The sequence below is a fragment of the Calypte anna genome, chromosome 6 (assembly GCF_003957555.1).
Source record: "Calypte anna isolate BGI_N300 chromosome 6, bCalAnn1_v1.p, whole genome shotgun sequence".
NCBI classification, from domain to species: domain Eukaryota; kingdom Metazoa; phylum Chordata; class Aves; order Apodiformes; family Trochilidae; genus Calypte; species Calypte anna.
The window spans coordinates 15,835,741-15,854,066 of NC_044252.1; the positions used below are offsets into that span (position 1 = coordinate 15,835,741).

General features: G+C 44.9%; 1 protein-coding gene across 3 annotated transcripts in view; it reads right to left on the reverse strand.

Annotated features, from left to right (window-relative positions):
- The window catches only part of PRKG1 (protein kinase cGMP-dependent 1), a 453,965-nt gene extending 436,548 nt beyond the window's left edge, over positions 1–17,417 (reverse strand). For 2 of the 3 annotated variants that reach the window (XM_030453516.1, XM_030453515.1), the window contains exon 1: positions 17,039–17,389. In XM_030453516.1, coding sequence (XP_030309376.1) covers positions 17,039–17,304 — 266 coding nt within the window. In that variant the 5' untranslated portion in view covers positions 17,305–17,389. Of the gene's footprint in view, positions 1–17,038 lie in introns of all 3 variants that reach the window. The other variant, XM_030453519.1, reaches the window with a different exon arrangement.
- Between the last annotated feature and the right edge of the window lie 909 nt (positions 17,418–18,326).

Consider the following 18,326-nt stretch of genomic DNA (forward strand, 5'->3'; position numbering starts at 1 on the left):
AAAACACATTATGTCCTTTCCATCCTGGAAGACTTTGTGTCCAGGAAGGAGATGGGACAGCACCCAGCTACTCAGCACAAGCCTTAAGCCTGATTTAAATGAACGCTCTGTTCAGACCAAATCCATCCCTGGTTCTGTCATATAGTGGTGCCAAACCCTTTTTTCCTTGCATTACCAACTGCTCTGCCAAGTTCATCTGACCTAAAAACCAATAAAAAATTAGGAGATTAAAAAAATTAGGGAGATATTTGCTATGAAAAAAAAAAACAAAAATAAAACATACCGAAAAACCAAAAAAAAAACAAACAAAAAAAACCCAAAACAAAACACAACAACAACAAAAAAAAAAACACAGGAGAAATAGTCCAGTTTTACCAGTCCTTTTTCTACTAAGCAAGGGGTTCAGAGCTCAGACTCCAAGATGTATCCATGAGCACCCAGCAAAGCTATCAATAACCAGTCATTCCACTGCCCCATCATTCAAAGTTCTCTGTCCATCTCCTGGCACAAGTGGTGCCACAAGTCAAGCACAACCTCGGTTTTCTCATTTGTTTGCAAAGCCAGATCCTTGTTATACCAAAGCATATTGCAGTTTGAATGTGGAAGGTCCTGCTTATTTACCAGTTTCAGCTCAGACTTGGTATTTTTACAACTAGGGATATGGTTCTGAAGCTCTTCACAATCTGAAATACTATCCCTTTTCCACACAGACTTCTGATCACTGGGATTTTTTAACTTAAAGGTTTTGCCCTCATCTCACTGCTTGTCAGTTGTGGTGATGCAAGAAATTAGAAGGGGTGCTACAATTCTGAAAGACCAGTGGCTGCAAATCTCCAAGCCTATAAAAAACATCCACATGAACACATGCCATTTAACTACCTGTTTAAAACCACTGATATTTTGCAGTCTGCAAATACACCCTTGCACTTTGTATCTCCTGTGGATGGTGCAATGCTGGATCCTCTCCCATGGTGCTGCACACCATCACTCTCCAGCCACACCAGCACTTTCACCAAACAGCTTCCCACACAAGCTGGCTTGAATGTCATCATCTTGTCTTACTGTTTCTCAAAAGGCAAATCCAGTGGTTCCCCTGAGCAGGAACTAGTGGTACATCCTCCACATGATTCTTGACATGATTCTTATTTTAGAGGTGCCAGCAATACAAGTCTCAAACCAACTTGCATGGTTTCTCACTGCAAGCTTGAATTCTTCTTCAAAAGAAAATACTGTGTTTAACTTCCTGTATGCTTCTATTGGTTAAAGATAGGTAAGAGTGATTCATTTAAGTGTGCCAGGCCTGCTTTACCACACTGATAAACACAGCAATTACTTTCTGTTGAACACATCTTTGAATATACACCAGCAAAAACTAGATTTGTAAAGGCAAAGATGAGAGACCACCAACAGGTTTTTAAAATCAGCCAGCAATAGGATGGCATTGCACGTGTTCAGGAGTATTTGCCTGTAGTGAAAGCTATGCCTAGACACACTAAATTGGGTCATGATTATGTTGTGTCCAGGTTTGGGCCAGGATAGAGAGAATTTTTCTATGTCTTTTAATTTTGCTTTCAACCAATTCTCTCATAAGTAGCTGTACTCGCTGAAATTAACAGCAAGTTTCTCAGTCAGTATCTGCTTCTAGGACTGATAACACTGATGCTTGTAGCTACATCTGGAGAATGGTGTGCAGAACCAAGGCCACTGCTCAGTTCTGAGGAGAATCTTGTGCTCCAGAAAGAGAAAGGGAGTACAGAGATCACACCTGCAACCCTAGTTTAGGGAGGAGCAGACGAGACAAATGACCAAAACTGACCAGAGTATTCCATCCCATACGTGTCATACTCAGTATAAATTTGAGGGATCACAAGGGTCAAACCTCTTCACCCTTCAGCCTTAACCATTCACCTTCACCCTTCTTCACCTGTCCCTGTTTGCTTTGGCATCCCAGGAGGATTCCATCCGTTCCTCTGCCTGTGCTCCTGATCCATGCCAGCCTGAATCTGTGTGTTCCTGCCTCCAGCTCCCGACTGCTGCTGACTCCAGGAGTCCAGCCTGGACTTTCCCAGGGCTGCCCTGCAGCCTCGGTGGTGATGTGAGAGTTACTGGGGATAAGGGGGGAGGAACGTGGAATTGGTTTTCTGTATATTTGTATATATTTAATAATTTTTCATTTTTATCATTATTGTTTCATTAAAGCTGTGTAGTTTAGTTTCCAACCATTAAGTCTCTCTCCCTTAATCCCTTTTCTTTCTTTATCAGGAAGGGGGGTTAATAGAGAGCATCTGTCGTTTGGTTAATTGCCAACCCAGTGTTAAACTGTGACATGTTCGAAGGTTAAACCAAAGTAATGGCAATGGCAAACGTTTCTTCCACACTAAGAAATTATTGCCTCAACAATTTCATTAGAGGAACATGAGGCTCAAGCAGCTTCTACTGCAACTCAGACAACAGGAACAGCATCTCACCTGCTCCACCAAACCCTACTGCTGAAAACCCTCCTCTCATGAGACAGGTCAGGGACTGAGATTCATGTGATGAGTCTGCCAGGAAGAAAACCAGCAGAAGACATCCCACAAGCTTCAGGTAGTCCTCATGTTCTCACCAAGGTAGGTGCAAATATCATACCTAAAGACCACTATAGCATGTGCTAATATATATAGGAGTTACATACTTCATGCATGCGTGTTAGCCTATAGGGCAGCTCTACAGGAACTCTATGGCAATAAAGACATCTTCAGCCACACAGACTCCATCTGTTGCAAAAAAACTCTGGTAATTCTGGTGGTCTCCAGTTGAAAGACTGCCTCTGCCTATGGGAGTCTTCTGCTCTGCCTTCTGCTCACCAACAGCACAGCCTTGCTGTAAACACTACAATTGCCCAAATTCCTCTTAGTTCACTTTAATTGAAGGAAGCAGGAAAAGTGGCACAATTCAGACAGTAAACTCAACAGTCACAGCATCTTTAGGAAGGCAAAATATCATTATCAGGCAAGTCCTTGGATAAAATGTGGTCATATGAGTCAGCATCTTAACAGATAAGACACAGAGTGGGACGTGTTATGGACAGTCAAAATACCAGAACACAGACTGGTTCAGGTCTTTGGACACTGGCTTTTCAAACTTTAAACAAAAGGTAAGCAAAAGCATCCCTGAGTTTCCTCTGTTCATGGTCTTAAGTGAGTTTTGAAATACGAAGGATGACATTTCAGAGGCACAAAGGAAAGCAAGCTCTCCACAAAGATTTTTAGCAGGTAAATGGAATTGCACATATAATTATGTCAGCTTGACATCAATCCTGGCCCTCCTTTGGGATCTGCAATTCTCCCATTTAATTGCTGCAGAAATTAAGGCAATGTAACAAACACAAATCTATGAGGCTCTATGGAAAACAAAACTCAGGAAATAAACATAGCAGGTTTTATTAAACCACCAGTAAACTGGGTTTGACAAAGAATTCAAATGATGTAACATCATTAGGCTGCTGTAAAGCAGCTGACTTACAAACTTGAGCTCCTTGAGCATGTCTCCAGCTCCTGAGTTTTTTATCTCAGTGGAGTGGAAGTTTAAAGCTATGTGCTGCTGCTGCTCCTGGAAAAGCACTCAGGAGAAGCATGAGAATAGACAGGGAAATCTGGCAAACGGTGTGGGCAGGACTTCCCTGCACAAGTGTGAACCTGGATGAGGCTCAGGCTTGAAATGAGGGACACACATTTAAGGCAGAGAAATTAGGACAATTAATATTTTCAACACTTTGCAAAGGACCACAGTGCTTTCTTAATCACCAGCAAATTTTTAAGCCACAACTGGAAGATTTCATTTTTTTTTCCTTTCAAGACAGAGTACACTAGTGAAAAAAACCCCAAGAACACTAATGATCCATCTCCTGCAAATCAGACTTTAAGAGCACAGCTAACCTTATCAGATACTTCTGCAAACTAAAGTCAAATGATTTTCATTCTTCTGACACCTGACATCTTCTGGACATGCTAAAAGGGCTGAAAAATTGATATAAATGTAATTGCAAAGTCTCTCTAAATCAAGGTTAGGCACTGAATTCACAAACACTGTCACAGCCCAACACCCTCCAGACTTCTCTGAAAGCACAGCAGAATGTGGATGTACTGACTTGATCAGCTCCATATTATGCCTCAGAATGTGAACACAATTGTGTGATGAGTAAATCCAAAACCCATGCAAATAACTGATACTTCCAGATTCTAATGAAACCTAGGCCCAGAGTGGGGTCAGAAGAACAGTCATTTTGGGAAATAAATCAACCAGCTCAGCTCAAATGGACCATTTCACATGCTTGCTTGGGTGAGACCAACCAAAGAAGAGCAAGTTTATATAATTACAATTATGTGAATTTTTGCCTTCCCGTTTTATTTAAAGCCTTTTAAAGATAATTTTTATCTTTTTAATATTTAGCAGCAGACTGAAGAAGAGATAGCCCCTGACACAGAAGCCATACCAGCCCAGTGTCAATGGTGGGATTCATCTCTGTCTGCAGCAACTACAGGTTTATGGGGCAACCCAGTCAAAAAGGTACAGAATTACATGAGCTGCAGCAGAGGGAGCTGGGTGGGAGGGAGACAAGACTATTTGGTTGCAGACAGTCTCTGCAATGAGATGATTATCTTCATGGATGCTTTAGGACAGCTTTTACCACACAGACTCAGAAGAGATTAATCAGGCACAAAAAAAATTTGTATAAATGGGCCTTCAGTTGACCTTTGAATAATTTCCAGTTCCCTTTCCCACACATTTTTGCTCTTCTGCCCACAAACATATGGTTTTATGGAGAAAGAAATTTCATCTCCATAAAACCCACACCCTCTCAAATCCAATTTTTCCCAGCATCTCCCCCTCCTCAGAGGAAGGATCTCCTGGTTGAAGCTGCCACAAGTGATTCCCCATGAGAAGATAAAACATTCACTAAGAATTTTTTTGTGGTGGGTTTTTTGTTTGGTTCAGGTTTTTTTATTGTTTTATTATTATAATGCTATGAAGGGGGAAGGGACAAATTTCAATTCTGCTTCATCCCTCTGCTTTGTCAGGACCAAGATCTGCGTGGGAGGGAAGATGCAAAATGTCAGGGTTTCTGTAAGGGAGACCAATTGCTCTGTGTTTCCAAAAAGACCAGGCCAGTACTTTCCCTGAACTGGGTATCTGAGAATAAAACTGCAGATCAAAGCAAGCAACATACTTCTGGAAGGGAGAGCCTGACTGCCACAAAACCATGTTAAAGCCACAGCCACAATGAAAGGGAACATTTCACCCTTTACCTTAACATAGATTTTATAAAGAAGTATGAAAAATCAATATGGGAAAACCAAAATAAAACAAAACCAACTTATTCTACTGCTTTGATATGCTTCAATAAATAAATAAATTCAACAGCTTCTCTGAGCTCCAGAGGCAGGTTAAGACAGAAATAAAGCTGCCAAGAAGGTGACTGAGCCTTAATTTATGTAGGTGTTCATACATCCTGCTCCCCAAAGAAGCAGCTCAGTGCTGCACTGGGGTGTGAGCTGTGCTGGTGTGTCCATCCCACCTCCACAGATCCCAGGCAGCTTGTTGGAGCCTTCCTTCTGGGCTTAGACATGATCATAGGTCAATTAATGGATGCTCAGACCCAAGGAAAAGAGGGTGCAGTCTTGCTCCATACACTGTCGCCAGCAGCTAGTGGCAGAAAAACCCCCAACCAACAGAAAAAAAAAAAAAAAAAAAAAAAAAAAAAAAAAAAAAAAGAGAGAGAGAGAAGAGACAAAATGGGGCAAATGCAGCTGTGGGGAATTATTCAATTTTTAAGTGATATACATCAATGTGGTTGATTCCTCAGGTCTTCTGATCCTGCTACTAGCCCCTAAACTCACCTTGGGTAAGTTATTCACCCTCCCTCTCTGCAAGATGTAGGCAAGGAAATTGCTTTCTGATGGAAAATGTGTTCAAACCTATGGATAATAAACACTCATAACACCTAGGATGTTGCTTTATAGGGAACAATGAAAATTTAATGTATAAAAGTTGACCTTGGGATTTTTTCCTCCTTCTATTCAGGCTGAAATACCATCAGAATGATCCACAGGACTTTCAGAAACAGGAAACCTGCAGGGAAGGCATTTTTCCCACTGTTTGCATCAAGACAAGGAAATAATCTTAAATAATAAAATCTTCACTCTGCTTTTCAATGACATGCCTATCATCACCAGCATTTGTATCAGTCACCCAAGAGCTATGTCATGTTCTTCATCTGTGGTTTTCTTCCAGTCATCTCCTCAGACACCACTACCCTGCAGTGAAAAGAGCTGGGAGGCAAAAAAAAAAAAAAACCTGCCTGGGAGCACCCTTGGAGACACAGCCTTGTTATTGCCAATGTTTTCCCTTGGGTCTGCTTGAATAAAGAATTTTCCAGTTATTTTACCAAAAATACTCCCTGCTCTGCTGCAGGCTATGTTTCCTCCTTCTCCTAAAAATCCCAACCCAGCTGTGAGCCACTTCCTACCAACCCCAAAAATAAAAGGTCTTCTTGGCATGCAGTCATATTAAAGTCCATCACAACCCCAGAGTGCTGAGCACATTTCTACAGGCACAGAAAAAACCTGCCCTCTCATATCTGCAGAGCCAATTTCTAATGCAGTGTGACCCAGGAGAGCCTCTCCAGGGCTGTGGGCTCCTTGGTGGCCTCTTGCTGGGCCACCTTTCTCAATTACCAAAACATAAATCCAACTTCTGCCTGCTTGCCGTATTTCCACAACAGTCCTCCCAGCTCAGAGATTTATTTGATTTCCACTTTCAAGAAAACCATGAACTTAAGAAAAAGGGGAACACTTGATATATTTACTCCTTCTAGCTTTTTTTAAAATAGATAAATTCTTAAGTAACACTGTCTAGCAACTTCCCACCAGCCTTATTCAAAGCATAATGTATCTTCTCACATCTGTTTCTGCTCCATAGTCACTTCTGATACACCTTCAAGCCATTAAAAACATCCCAGCTGGAAGCTAACCTTTGGAATACACCCTGCTACACCCTCTGATTAAAGTTACAATTTGGCGTATTAATTACACCAAAGAGTTCTTCTGTACACCCAAATTTTGGCAGGCATATTCAGCCACCCAGAGGATTTGTTTGGGATCTTGGCACATTATCTGCTCAAGAAATCATCCCCAGTTACCATTCCCACTTTCACACACTTCAGGATAAACACTGCAGGGTATGGTTCTTGGGCCAGTCCCCCACAGACAAAGCATTTACGAGTTTCAGGAAATTAAATAATGACACTATTGCATGCAGATATATAAATAGAAAGTGGAATTACAAGAGGACCTGATCCCTTATTACAAACAATGCAACAGCTTTTCTTTTTAAAACAGAATTTATATACTGATTGTTCATTTAAAATCCTGGTGGTGAAATCTTGGAGGATTTCAGTAAAACTTCCAACAAAGACCAAAATGGAAATGAAAATAACTCAAAATGTCAACCAAATACAGCCTCACACTGTACTCCATCACTGCAAACTGTATACTAGAAAAGCCCAATATTATATCCTGAACCTGTTTTCACCTTCACAGTTTCCTTTCTGGGCCTTTTATGTTAAGTAATAATTTGTTTTCTATGAATGTGACTTGATCCTACTTGAATCTTAGTCACATAATCAGCTTGCAATCGATTTCCTGTTCCAAGGACATCACCTTGGGTATGTACATCCACTGCTCATGTAGGAGGGTTGGAACTACATGATCTTTAAGGCTCCCTCCAATCCAAACCCTTCTGTGACTCTGTTTTTACCCCATTCTACATACCAGTAAGTCTCAAAATCACAAATGCACAAAAAAGGGCACTGTCAAAGGCATACAAAATAAAAGCAATTTATTTGACTAATGGAAGACTCCCTCCTGAGGAGTGCAGAGGGCCCAATATGCAGATTGGACCCACTTCATGGGCCTCCCTGGGACCTGGGGATGTTAGAGGTTAGATGTTAGAGGTTGGGGCTGTTCAGCCAGAAGAGGCTCTGAGGTGACCTTATAGCAACGAGATGATCTTTAAGGTCCCTTCCAACCCTGGGGACACTATGACTCCGTGATTCTATGACACTAAACTGGGTGGAAGTGCTGACCTTCCTGAGGATTGGGAGGCTCTGCAGAGGGATCCAGACAGGCTTGAACGATGGGCCAAGGGCAATGGTGTGGGTTTCAACAAGGCCAATTGTTGGGGTTTGCACTTTGGCTTGGGGAGCCACCAGCACTCCAGGCTTAGGGGGGAGTGTCTGGAGATCTGTCCAGCAGAGAGGGACCTGGGGGGGTTGTCTGACAGGCAGCTGAACATGAGCCAGCAGTGTGCCCAGGTGGCCAAGGCCAATACCATTCTGGTCTGTGTCAGGAACAGTGTGGCCAGCAGGACCAGGCAGGTGATCCTGCTCCTAAATTTGGCTTTAATGAGGCTGCACCTCAAGCACTGTGTGCAGTTTTGGGCACCACAACACAGTAATGATATGGAGGTGCTGGAGAGGGTGCAGAGAAGGGCAACCAAGCTGACCAGGGGTCTGGAGAATAGGGCTTATGAGGAGAGGCTGAAGGAGCTGGGGCTGCTCAGACTGAAGAAGAGGAGGCCAAGGGGAGACCTTATTGCTCTCTAAAATTAGCTGAAAGGAGGCTGTAGTGAGGTGGGTGTTGGCCTCTCCTCCTTAATAACATTATTTAAATCAGTTCATTTGTGCTACAAATTTTCCCTTGACCCAAGTTTTCAGGGATTTATTCAAACTTCTACTTGAAAAGTCATTTGGCAACACAGCAGATCAAATCACCAAGCTGCAATCAAAACTGAAGCTGATGGAGGCAGCAGAGTAGGAGTTAGTGAGTGACAGCAAAACCAGTCTTGCTCACAGCCTCTCCAGAAAACCACTCGAGCCTGTGTCAAATCCAGGATTGCCCCTCCCTGGCTGCACAGCATCTCTTCTCTCCCAGTTTCCCCCAAAGCTTTGGTTGACCCTCTTGCTACGAAGTCTGGGTATAGCCACAACCACCTTCCTGATGTCAAAGAGCTCATCAGTCAGAACACTAAGCCACTGGCATCTTAGAAACCCCAGAAAAATTTAGTTTCATAGAATCACAGAACGGTTTAAGCTGGAAAGTGACCTTAAAGATCACCTAGTCCCAACCCTAGTTTGGTTTTCTCTGGTCCATTCCCAGCGTGGTCAACATTGATTATTCAGGGTTGCATCCAGGCAATTCAAGGCAGTCCCTGAGGATAAAGAGCCCAAAAGTCACAGCACTGGCAGGACAGAGCTGGGTACTGACTCACAAAGTCCCTTTCTCACTCAGACACATGACCACTACCTCATCTTTCCATCTCTGAAGATCCCACTAGACACAGCCATGAATTTTGGTTGCACAACTGGAGACATGACTCCACATCTCCTGTAGCAATTTGCATAAAGTTTGGGCTTTGCCCCAAATATTAATTTGACTGAAAAATAGAAGCATCACCATTAGTGCTCATAGATCCCAATGGCTGCATCTGAAGCTTCCTAACTCCTTCCACCATACGCATGATTCTAAGCTCAGCCTCCCTCCAGTTTTTTAGCATTTCTTTCTCATGCACGTCTCATTTGTGACTACAGGGTTTTATTACTCACAGAACAAATATGCTCAAAAAACATTCATGAAGAAAATATAGGAAAACCCTATTAGAAAAAAAACAAAAAAAAAAGCCAGGAGGTCACAGTGGAGGGTGAAGTGTTTTAAGAAGCCCCTTGCCAAGCTCTGTTACGTATTGTTCAGGACCTGCATCAACTCTACAAACAACCAAATGGATATCATTCGAAGGCTTTGGAAGTTTGTGATTAGTAAAGATGAAAAGAGGAATTTGTGGTCTCATGTCAGTCCTTTCTACCTCATTTTACTTTGATATACTTCACTGCCCTGGGATATTTTGGCTGGAGAATTACCTTCTCCATGGTATAATTTAACAAGAAAAAAACCACTTGTTGTGACTGAAGCAGCCAAATAAAGAGCAACTGTGGCCAAGCAGTTACAACACCATATATGCCTACATCTATGCCCTGCTTTTAAAAATGCACCCACAAGCAAAACACAGAACCCTTCTCTTCCAAACCAAGCAACACCCACAAGCCACCATGGAAAAATAACACAAAGCATTCACTAATTCCCATCTCCCTTTTATATTTTTTTTTAACTGAGTTCTCATCAAAGTTCTGAGAAGGGGAGTTTATCACAGGCTTGTCTGATAGCCCAGCTGTAGGTTTGAAGCTTATATGTAATCACATTTTCAGGGGTACATAACCAAATCAGACAAGCTCTAGGCAGGCAGAAGGTGGGTTTCACAGTGATCTGGCAGCTGTCTAAAAATCTGTGTGCCTGTGGTTTAGTCCCCCAAGGGAGGCACCAAATGCCTCATGACTTGAGGCGTTTTAAAAATAGGGCAGAAGGAAGAATTTACAATGACGCTACTGGGAACAGCTCTGCATCAGCCAGGGATCAGCCAGCAGCTCATCCCCTGCCCACCCCAGCCCTGATCCTGCCTCCAGGGACCACACAGTCATCCCCAGGCATGGTATCAGTGTAAGAGTGCCGAGACCCAGCACAAGCCATTAGCCCTGACAGTGACATTCGGGTCTGGGATGTTGCAATTGCAAGTTTCCCCTGGCACAAAACCAAGCAATTAGTAATGAAGCTGAATATTTCGAGTTCTCATTAAAAAAAGACATAGAAAAATTCTAATTCTGCCACCTTGCCCATCCTTTTTCACAAGGGCAAAGGATGTTACTCAATAATCTTGGAGTCCATCACCGAACAGTTTGTGTTGGAAAGGACTTTAAATATTGTCTAGTTCCAACCCCCCTGCCATGGCCAGGTTCACATCCCACCAGTCCAGATTGCTCCAATGCCCATCCAACCTCACTTAAACATTTCCTATATTAATATATAAATAAGGACATGGAGCTGTTGAAGCAAGTCTAGAGAAGGGGCAGGAAGATGATCAGAGGGCTGGAGCACCACTCCTATGTGGGCAGGCTGAGAGAGTTGGGGTTGTTCAGCCTGGAGAAGAGAAGGCTCTTGGGAGACCTTAAAGCAGCCTTCCAGTACCTGAAGAGGGCCTCCAGGAAAGCTGGAGTAGATTTGAGTTAGACATTAGGAAGAAATTCCTTAGTGTGAGGGTGCTGAGACACAGGAACAGGTTGCCCAGGGAGGTAGGGAGGTTGCAAATGCCTTATACCTGGAAGCCTTCAAGGTCAGGTTGTGTGGGATTTTGAGCAACGGGGTCTAGTGGAAGACGTCACTGCCCATGTAGGTGGGTTGAAACCAGATAATCTTTAAGGTCCCAACTGAAAACATTCTATGAGTCCATGCTTTTGATGAGCTGCAATAGTAGTGATGCCATTCTGCCTGGAAGGAAGTGCCAAACAGATATGATGGTACAGGTAGTGCTGGTCACCAGAGCTTCTGGGGACAGACAGATGCCCAGCCATACACAGCAGAGAGGTGCCACCTGATGTCCCCCAGGAGCACAATTTTCCCGCATTGCAGCTCACTTTTCAGGTCTTCTGTAAGCCTGAGGAAAGCAATGCCCAGGGAGGTGGGAGTGGTAACGCCAGCCCATTAAAAATTAAAAGAACAAAAATGGTTTTCATTGATTAACCATAAACATTTGCTTCTCTGTCTCTAAAATCCTTCTGCTTATTTACTGACCTTGGTCCTCTCGAGGGACCCAGTGACCTATACTGTACCTTTGTCTAAGGCACGCAACAACCCACTTGCCTCTGAACTTCACTCAGTACCCTTCACTGCCTCACACCACACACTGAGTTCCTCCATCCAAATAATTAGAGAGAAGTCTGACCAAGCAAAGACTCCACCTCCCATTTAAGTCACTCCCTTTGCACTATTTTCCTCCTATCCCCAAGTTAAATGACACCTGGTCAAACTTCCTTCTCGTGTACTTTCCTCTCTTCGAGACAGCAACACCCTGCCAATAATACAAGCAATAAGGGTGGCATTAATTCTTCCTCTGCTGATATAATTTAATCTAATAAAATCCTTATAATCTTCAACGTCAATCACACAGGGATGAAGCATCCAAGGAGTATGCTGTTGCAGCACACTGGGGATTAATTGATGGATAACAGAGGGAACGGGGGCATTTTTAGGGTATTAATTGTTAAAATTACTGCTGTCCCCTGTACCTTCTCCTCCGAGCTTTGGAAAATGATGATGATTCTGAAGAGACAGTGCTAAAGAAATACCAGACTTAGGCAGCAAAACCTACCTATTTACACTAAGGCATACCTACTTAGTGGTATCAAATATAAGATGAGCTATGGTCCCAAAATGTCCTTTCCTTAGATTAAAAGCTGTCCTTAATGTAGCTGAAGTATTAGACATTTTCAAGAGGTTCCACATAAGTGCCTCAATAGTCAAAAAACAAAGCAAATGTTCATTTTCCAGCCTCCCTAAGCTTCAAGAGATGGTGGTTACAGGTACCGGGGAAGCAGTCAGGTTGTTTGTCATGTGGAGGGCGAATGCACAATCGATAATGCTTTAGTGGCTGGCAGATTATGAGATCATGTCTAAATTAACACAACTCAGCCACCCAGATGGGAGCTGAGTTCCCAGAAGTGGGCTGGGGGAAGAAAGTAGCACAGGCCTGGCTGCCTCAGGGAGGGAGACACTCTCTCCTGCCATGCTCTGGGTGGTTGGAGCAAAGCATGGGTGAAGCCATCAACAGCCCAGCTCTAGGGGTGATGGAGACAGCTACAGTGGGTGAGCCATAAACCAAAACTGCATCTGTGGGGGGGGGACAGTGATACAGAAGCAGCAGATCATGCAGGGAATCCCTTTGCTTTTAGATGGTGCAACCCAAGCAGCCCACTTCAGCTTCACGCGTGGCCTTGCCTTGAGTTCTGGACTAGAGCCCTCCCAGACTGCCCCATTTTTACTCTCTCTGTGATCAGCGTTGGCCTGATCTGTACCCAAAACCCAACTTTAGCAGCCATGAGACGGGTTGATCCGGCCATCATCAAACACCAGTTTATCACAAGCATTGGAGCCAGGAGCTACATAAAGCTGAGAGCATCAGCTCCAGTTCTTCATCCACAGTACCATACGGATCACCTGAAGCATATAATACCGAGTTTAAACACAGATGAAGATGGAAGGAGGAAAAAGAATAGATTCATACTGGGATTTCATCTAGAAAATCAGCTGCAGGACAACTAGGCCAAGGGCTGTGAAGCTAAAACCACAATACCCCAATACCTTGCTTTAAACCTTAGACCCCACTGCCATCTTGTGGCAAACGCTTCCCAAAATAAAGAAAGAGGGAAGGAAACTGTTAAAAGTTGCTTCCAAAGTTACCTGGTGCAGCAAGGAAGAATGAGAAAGTTACTGGAAACAGGGTGGGGAATATCAAACCCATTGTTTCTCTTAGACAATGCTAAGACTGAATCCATAGCACCCCACCAGAGGCAAACCAATGTGGAAAACACAGGGGTGGGACAGTCCAAAACAAATTTGCAAAGTTGAGGATATAATAACGCACATAAAGTGAAAATGCTTGTACAGCCATCACTGCCTTTTAGTCATGGCTCTGTTACATTAATATCAGGAAAGATTCAGTTGCTATTTCAAAACATGTAATAGTTTCCAAAGTAATTTAGCATTGCCCTGGCTTCTTGACCCCAATAAAATGGATATAACTGGAAATAGATATTGCACTTCTGAACTAAAGAATGCAGTTGCTGGAATTTTCTAATGTGATGATTTAATATAGGAGGATTATGGCTCAATATTGATCATTGAACCATCTTCAGGTGCTGAAAACCAGCACATCAGCCCTCGGGTTTTCAAAAAGCTCCTGGCCGCAGGAATGGGGCAGTTCTGGAAATCCTTATCCTGCTATTAGTCCTAACCCAGTCCTTTTAGCACACCTTAGCATTTACTTTTCACATAATTTATCATTTGCTGCTCTCGTGCTGTGTCAGAGTCTTTGCTTAGCAACTGGGGATGACTTCCTACAAACTGCTTTCTGAGGCATTAGCAAAGTGCCTTGGTTGCTTTATCATCTGTGGATGGCTCTTCCCGCGCTAGAAAAAACAACTTGTTTTTCCCTCTTTCCATTGCAATAAGCACCCACCAGATGCCACACAAGACAGCTTCAAATCACTGTGTGATCCGAAACACCAAGCAGGTTTAGGGTACAAGTGAATAAAACTCACTGAACAAATATAAATTCATGAATCATTTGGAAGTGCATCTCTCCGCAGCACAAATCTCCACTAGGAGGAACATATCAAGAAAAGAACAAGGTAGAACTGTATTTTGCAAAAAAAGGCACAGAAAGTGGCAGTGTCCCAGTTCCTTTGAAAAATAAATCCATTTTACATCTGATGAATATGACCACCTACATGGAAATGCTTTGCTTTCTTCCATTAAAATCTTTACAACTAAGTTTTCAGGATGAATAATGGCATAAAAACATACTTTCAGACAAATGATAACAGGACTTTCAATACCTTTGTTTTCCCAGCCCTTTTCTTTGGATCTGTGCAAGTCTTTACATCCTGCCACACACTGCAGGGATGGATTACAAGAGGCACAGCATATCACCAGAGAAAAACTCTATTTTCAGCTTTCAGCTGGGATTTAACTCCTTCATAAGTTTCTATTGTCCTATTTATTAGTTTCAACTTCTTAAGAGTTTTAAATGTCAGTGTATAGCACAGATAAACTTGTCCTAAATAAATTGTATTGTCACTAGCCATATCTTTATATTCAGAGACAAAAATACATTTACAGGTTGGTTCCAGACCTAGGTAAAAAAGTTTCTATTGGTATTAATTTAAAATTAACACACAAAACAGAGGGGTCTAACCATCATTTTGGGAATTTTATGGTATGTTAGTTGTCTCTGGGTTTCACAAGAGAGGTATTACCTCTCAGGAAGCTGAAGACTTGTGAGATGAACAGTTTAGATGATGCTATCAGCTGCTGTTGCTAAAGCACAGACAGGAGACTTTTATAGGTCTGTAAGTTACCACCATAAATAAATTAGGCAAGACACTGTCAGCAGTTTTTAGATGAAAGAGCCAGAGAAACCAACAGAGACATTAAAAGGAGCTGGCACCAGACAGGCCCACTTATGTCTCAGCTTGGCATCAAAAATGGGGAAAAATCATCATCCTTTTGGCAGAGGTGGACTGCAGCAAAGCCCTTTATCCCTAACACTCAGGACACCATAGCAGCAATCTGGAACCACATCAACAAGCAAGATGTAAGAATACATTTATTTATCCCACTGGTGGGTATGTGGGGGCAATAAGGGGGCAAAAATGACTGGCTGCTGGTGTAGCATGTTTGGTACACTAGAGCTGCCCATCACTCTTTCAGCAACAATACAGGAGAAGAATTAAGCGATCCTTAATTAAAATCCAGCAGCAATCCCAAAACGGCTTGGGTTACAATTATCATGGCTACCACAAGCAAGGTCAAGGTACAGGAAGATGCCAGGAGATGAAGTGCCAGCCTAGGGGGCAATGGAAAATGTCTGCAGGTCCCACTGAGTGTTTTTCCTGCTCACTGAGACAACATAGTTCCATTAGGGAACTACATGGGAGAGGGGCAAACGACCCTCACACAGCATCACACGGATTCAGTGGTTTCTGGCCAGCCAGTCTGGGAACAGCAAGGGAATGTCTCAAGTGAGGGTTACACCTTGCTGGAGCCATCAGCAGGTTTAATAACTCCTAAGTTATTACACTTGGACAGGCACCAGAGTCCCTGCCGTTACTGCAGGTGCTAGGTCACTGTCACCTTCCCACATAGCAGCTGAGGCTCAGGACAATCACAGCCTTTAAAAAAAAAACCCAAAACAAAAACAAAACCAGAAAAACAAAGAAACAAACAAACCAACAAAAAACCCTTGGTCTCTTCTCTGGCCATGATATGTGGCTGGGACTGTGCAGGGATGCACTAACCTGGGGAAGGATGAGCTGACACTGCTGGATGGCCAGCAGTCACACACCTCCCTGGTTGGTTTTATTATCACCCATACAATCAGGAAACGGAATGATAAATTTAAAAAGCCTAAAGCCAAGTAACCCCCATTTCTCTTTACATAAGCAATACTCTTGGTAGGAAGGGCAGGGGACAGCTCCAGAGGAAGGGGCAGAGTTTGGTCTGGGTGGTGCATTATGTGAGAAGACAACAGAGAGCGGCATGGATCTGCACCCAAACGCACCCATCAAGCAGAGATATAGTTCAGGAAGGATTTTAATGAAGAACTCAGACAGTCCTTTACCCGGTGAGCAGCAGTGACAGCTTCAGCCGAGGGGCGGGTGAGTGACAGTGTGTTGCCACGGTGGTAGTAACTCCTGTATTCCCACAGCAACTTCCCCATCACCCTCGAAATTTCCTGGGAGCAGGACAGGGACGCACACCCACCCGCCCCCCCACTCTCCCCTTTCACGCGGTGCATTAAGACGAGACTGTCACCCGCTCTGAACGCTCCGAGCCCCCGGGGTGGGTGATGCAGACCTCACTTTACCCCCGCCAAAAAAACCCCACACCTCTCTTTGGGTGCCCGACCCCTGCAGAGGGTGATAACGGGTAGAGGAGTGGGAGCTGTAGTTTTTGAGGAGGATGGGGCGAGGAAAAGGGGGCTTGGGCATCAGCACCTGACCCCGTTGGGTGCTGCTCTCCAGGGGCTGGCTATGGAGCAGCAGCCAAACAACTTTCTGGCCCCGCCGCAAAACTTTTTCCCAGCGCCGGAGTCACCGGCTGAGCATGCCCCCGGGAGCTGGAGCCGGGATGGGAACAGGGTGGGGGCGGGAATGCTTATTCGATCCCCTGCAGGGCTCCTGAGAGCCCCTAAACGCTCCCGGCTCTTCCTCCAACTCTCCCCCCGGCACGACTGATGCCGCTTCAAGGCGGGGGGATGCGGTGTCCCGCTGCCTTCCGTCCCGCTCGGGAAGGGGTATTTTGGGAGAGGATGGAGGGAGTGTCCCCAGACCTACCTCTCGGCCTTAGTGAACTTGCGGAAAGCCTGCCGGAGATCGTGGAAGGAGCGGTAGGTCTGAGGCTCGGCGGAGATTCCCTGAGCCCGGGTGGTGCGGGGCCCTATGTGTGGGCTAGGGGCGGGCAGCACTGACTGGCATTTGTGCAGCCGCCGGCGCAGCTCCTGGATCTCCTCGTCTTTCTCCCCCAAGCGCCTTTCCAATTCTTTGATCTGCTCTTCCTTTAACAGCAGCAGCTTGGTGAAGTCCCCTTCTAGCTCGGTCATTTTTGGGGGTGTCTTCCACCGCCACCCCGGCGCTAGTGCCGAGCTGGTCCCGGGCCGGGGAAGGCAGTTCTCATGGAAAAGCAGCGACCGGATCCGCTCCCCGCGAGGGGGGGATGGGGCGGGGTGGGGCGGCTCCTGCCCGCTCCGGCTCAGGGCACCGGCCCCGGCATCATCCACTGCTGCCCCGGCAGCCGCCGAGAGGGAAGAGGGGAAAAAAAAAAACAAACACCAAAAACCAAACTCAAAAAAAAAAAAGAAAAAAACCAACAAAACAAACCCTGAACCAGCCCCCCAAAAAACCAGCAAGAAAGAAGGGAAATGGGTAGGGAAGAAAGAACAAGAAAAGGGAAAAGAGCTTTGGTGCCACTCTCCGAGGCTAGGAGCCTGGAAATAGCAACAATTACCATGTGATCAGAGGGTGACGCAGCTCCTTGTAACTGGAGCCAAAGACTTGGGATTCAAACAAGAGCACTTCATAAATATTAAATTGCCTTCCGCTAATGAGCCACGTGGAGCCGGCCCCCCCCCCCCCAACCCCACCCGGTCCTCCTGAGAACTCAGCATCTCACCCCCAAGTGAGCCCCATCACGTCCCCCGATCCCCCTGCATTCCACTCTGCTTCATTAAGCTCTCCTCATCGCTCCACGTACCCCCATGCCCAGAGCACCCCACCTATGACTTGGCCAGGGCACCCTGCACTCCTAGACATCCCCTGTACCACTGGGGGACCTCACATCTCAGCCCTCTTTGGCACCTGCATCCGTTCCCAAAGACTCTTCATTCCTTCCCAGCTTTCCTCCAGGTGCCTCACATCCTGATTGCCCACATCCTTGCCCATAGCCCATGTCAGCCACTCTCCTATCATCCCATGGGGCACCGAGCTTCCCCCACACCCCCGACACCCCTTGTCCTCCTGGGTAGGGGTAGATGCTTGCTGGGGCTCAAGGGGGCCAGCAGCCTAAGGGCTTGACAGCAGCTCTGAGGCAGGAATCCACCCTTCCTGGACTTAGCTGGAAGAGCCC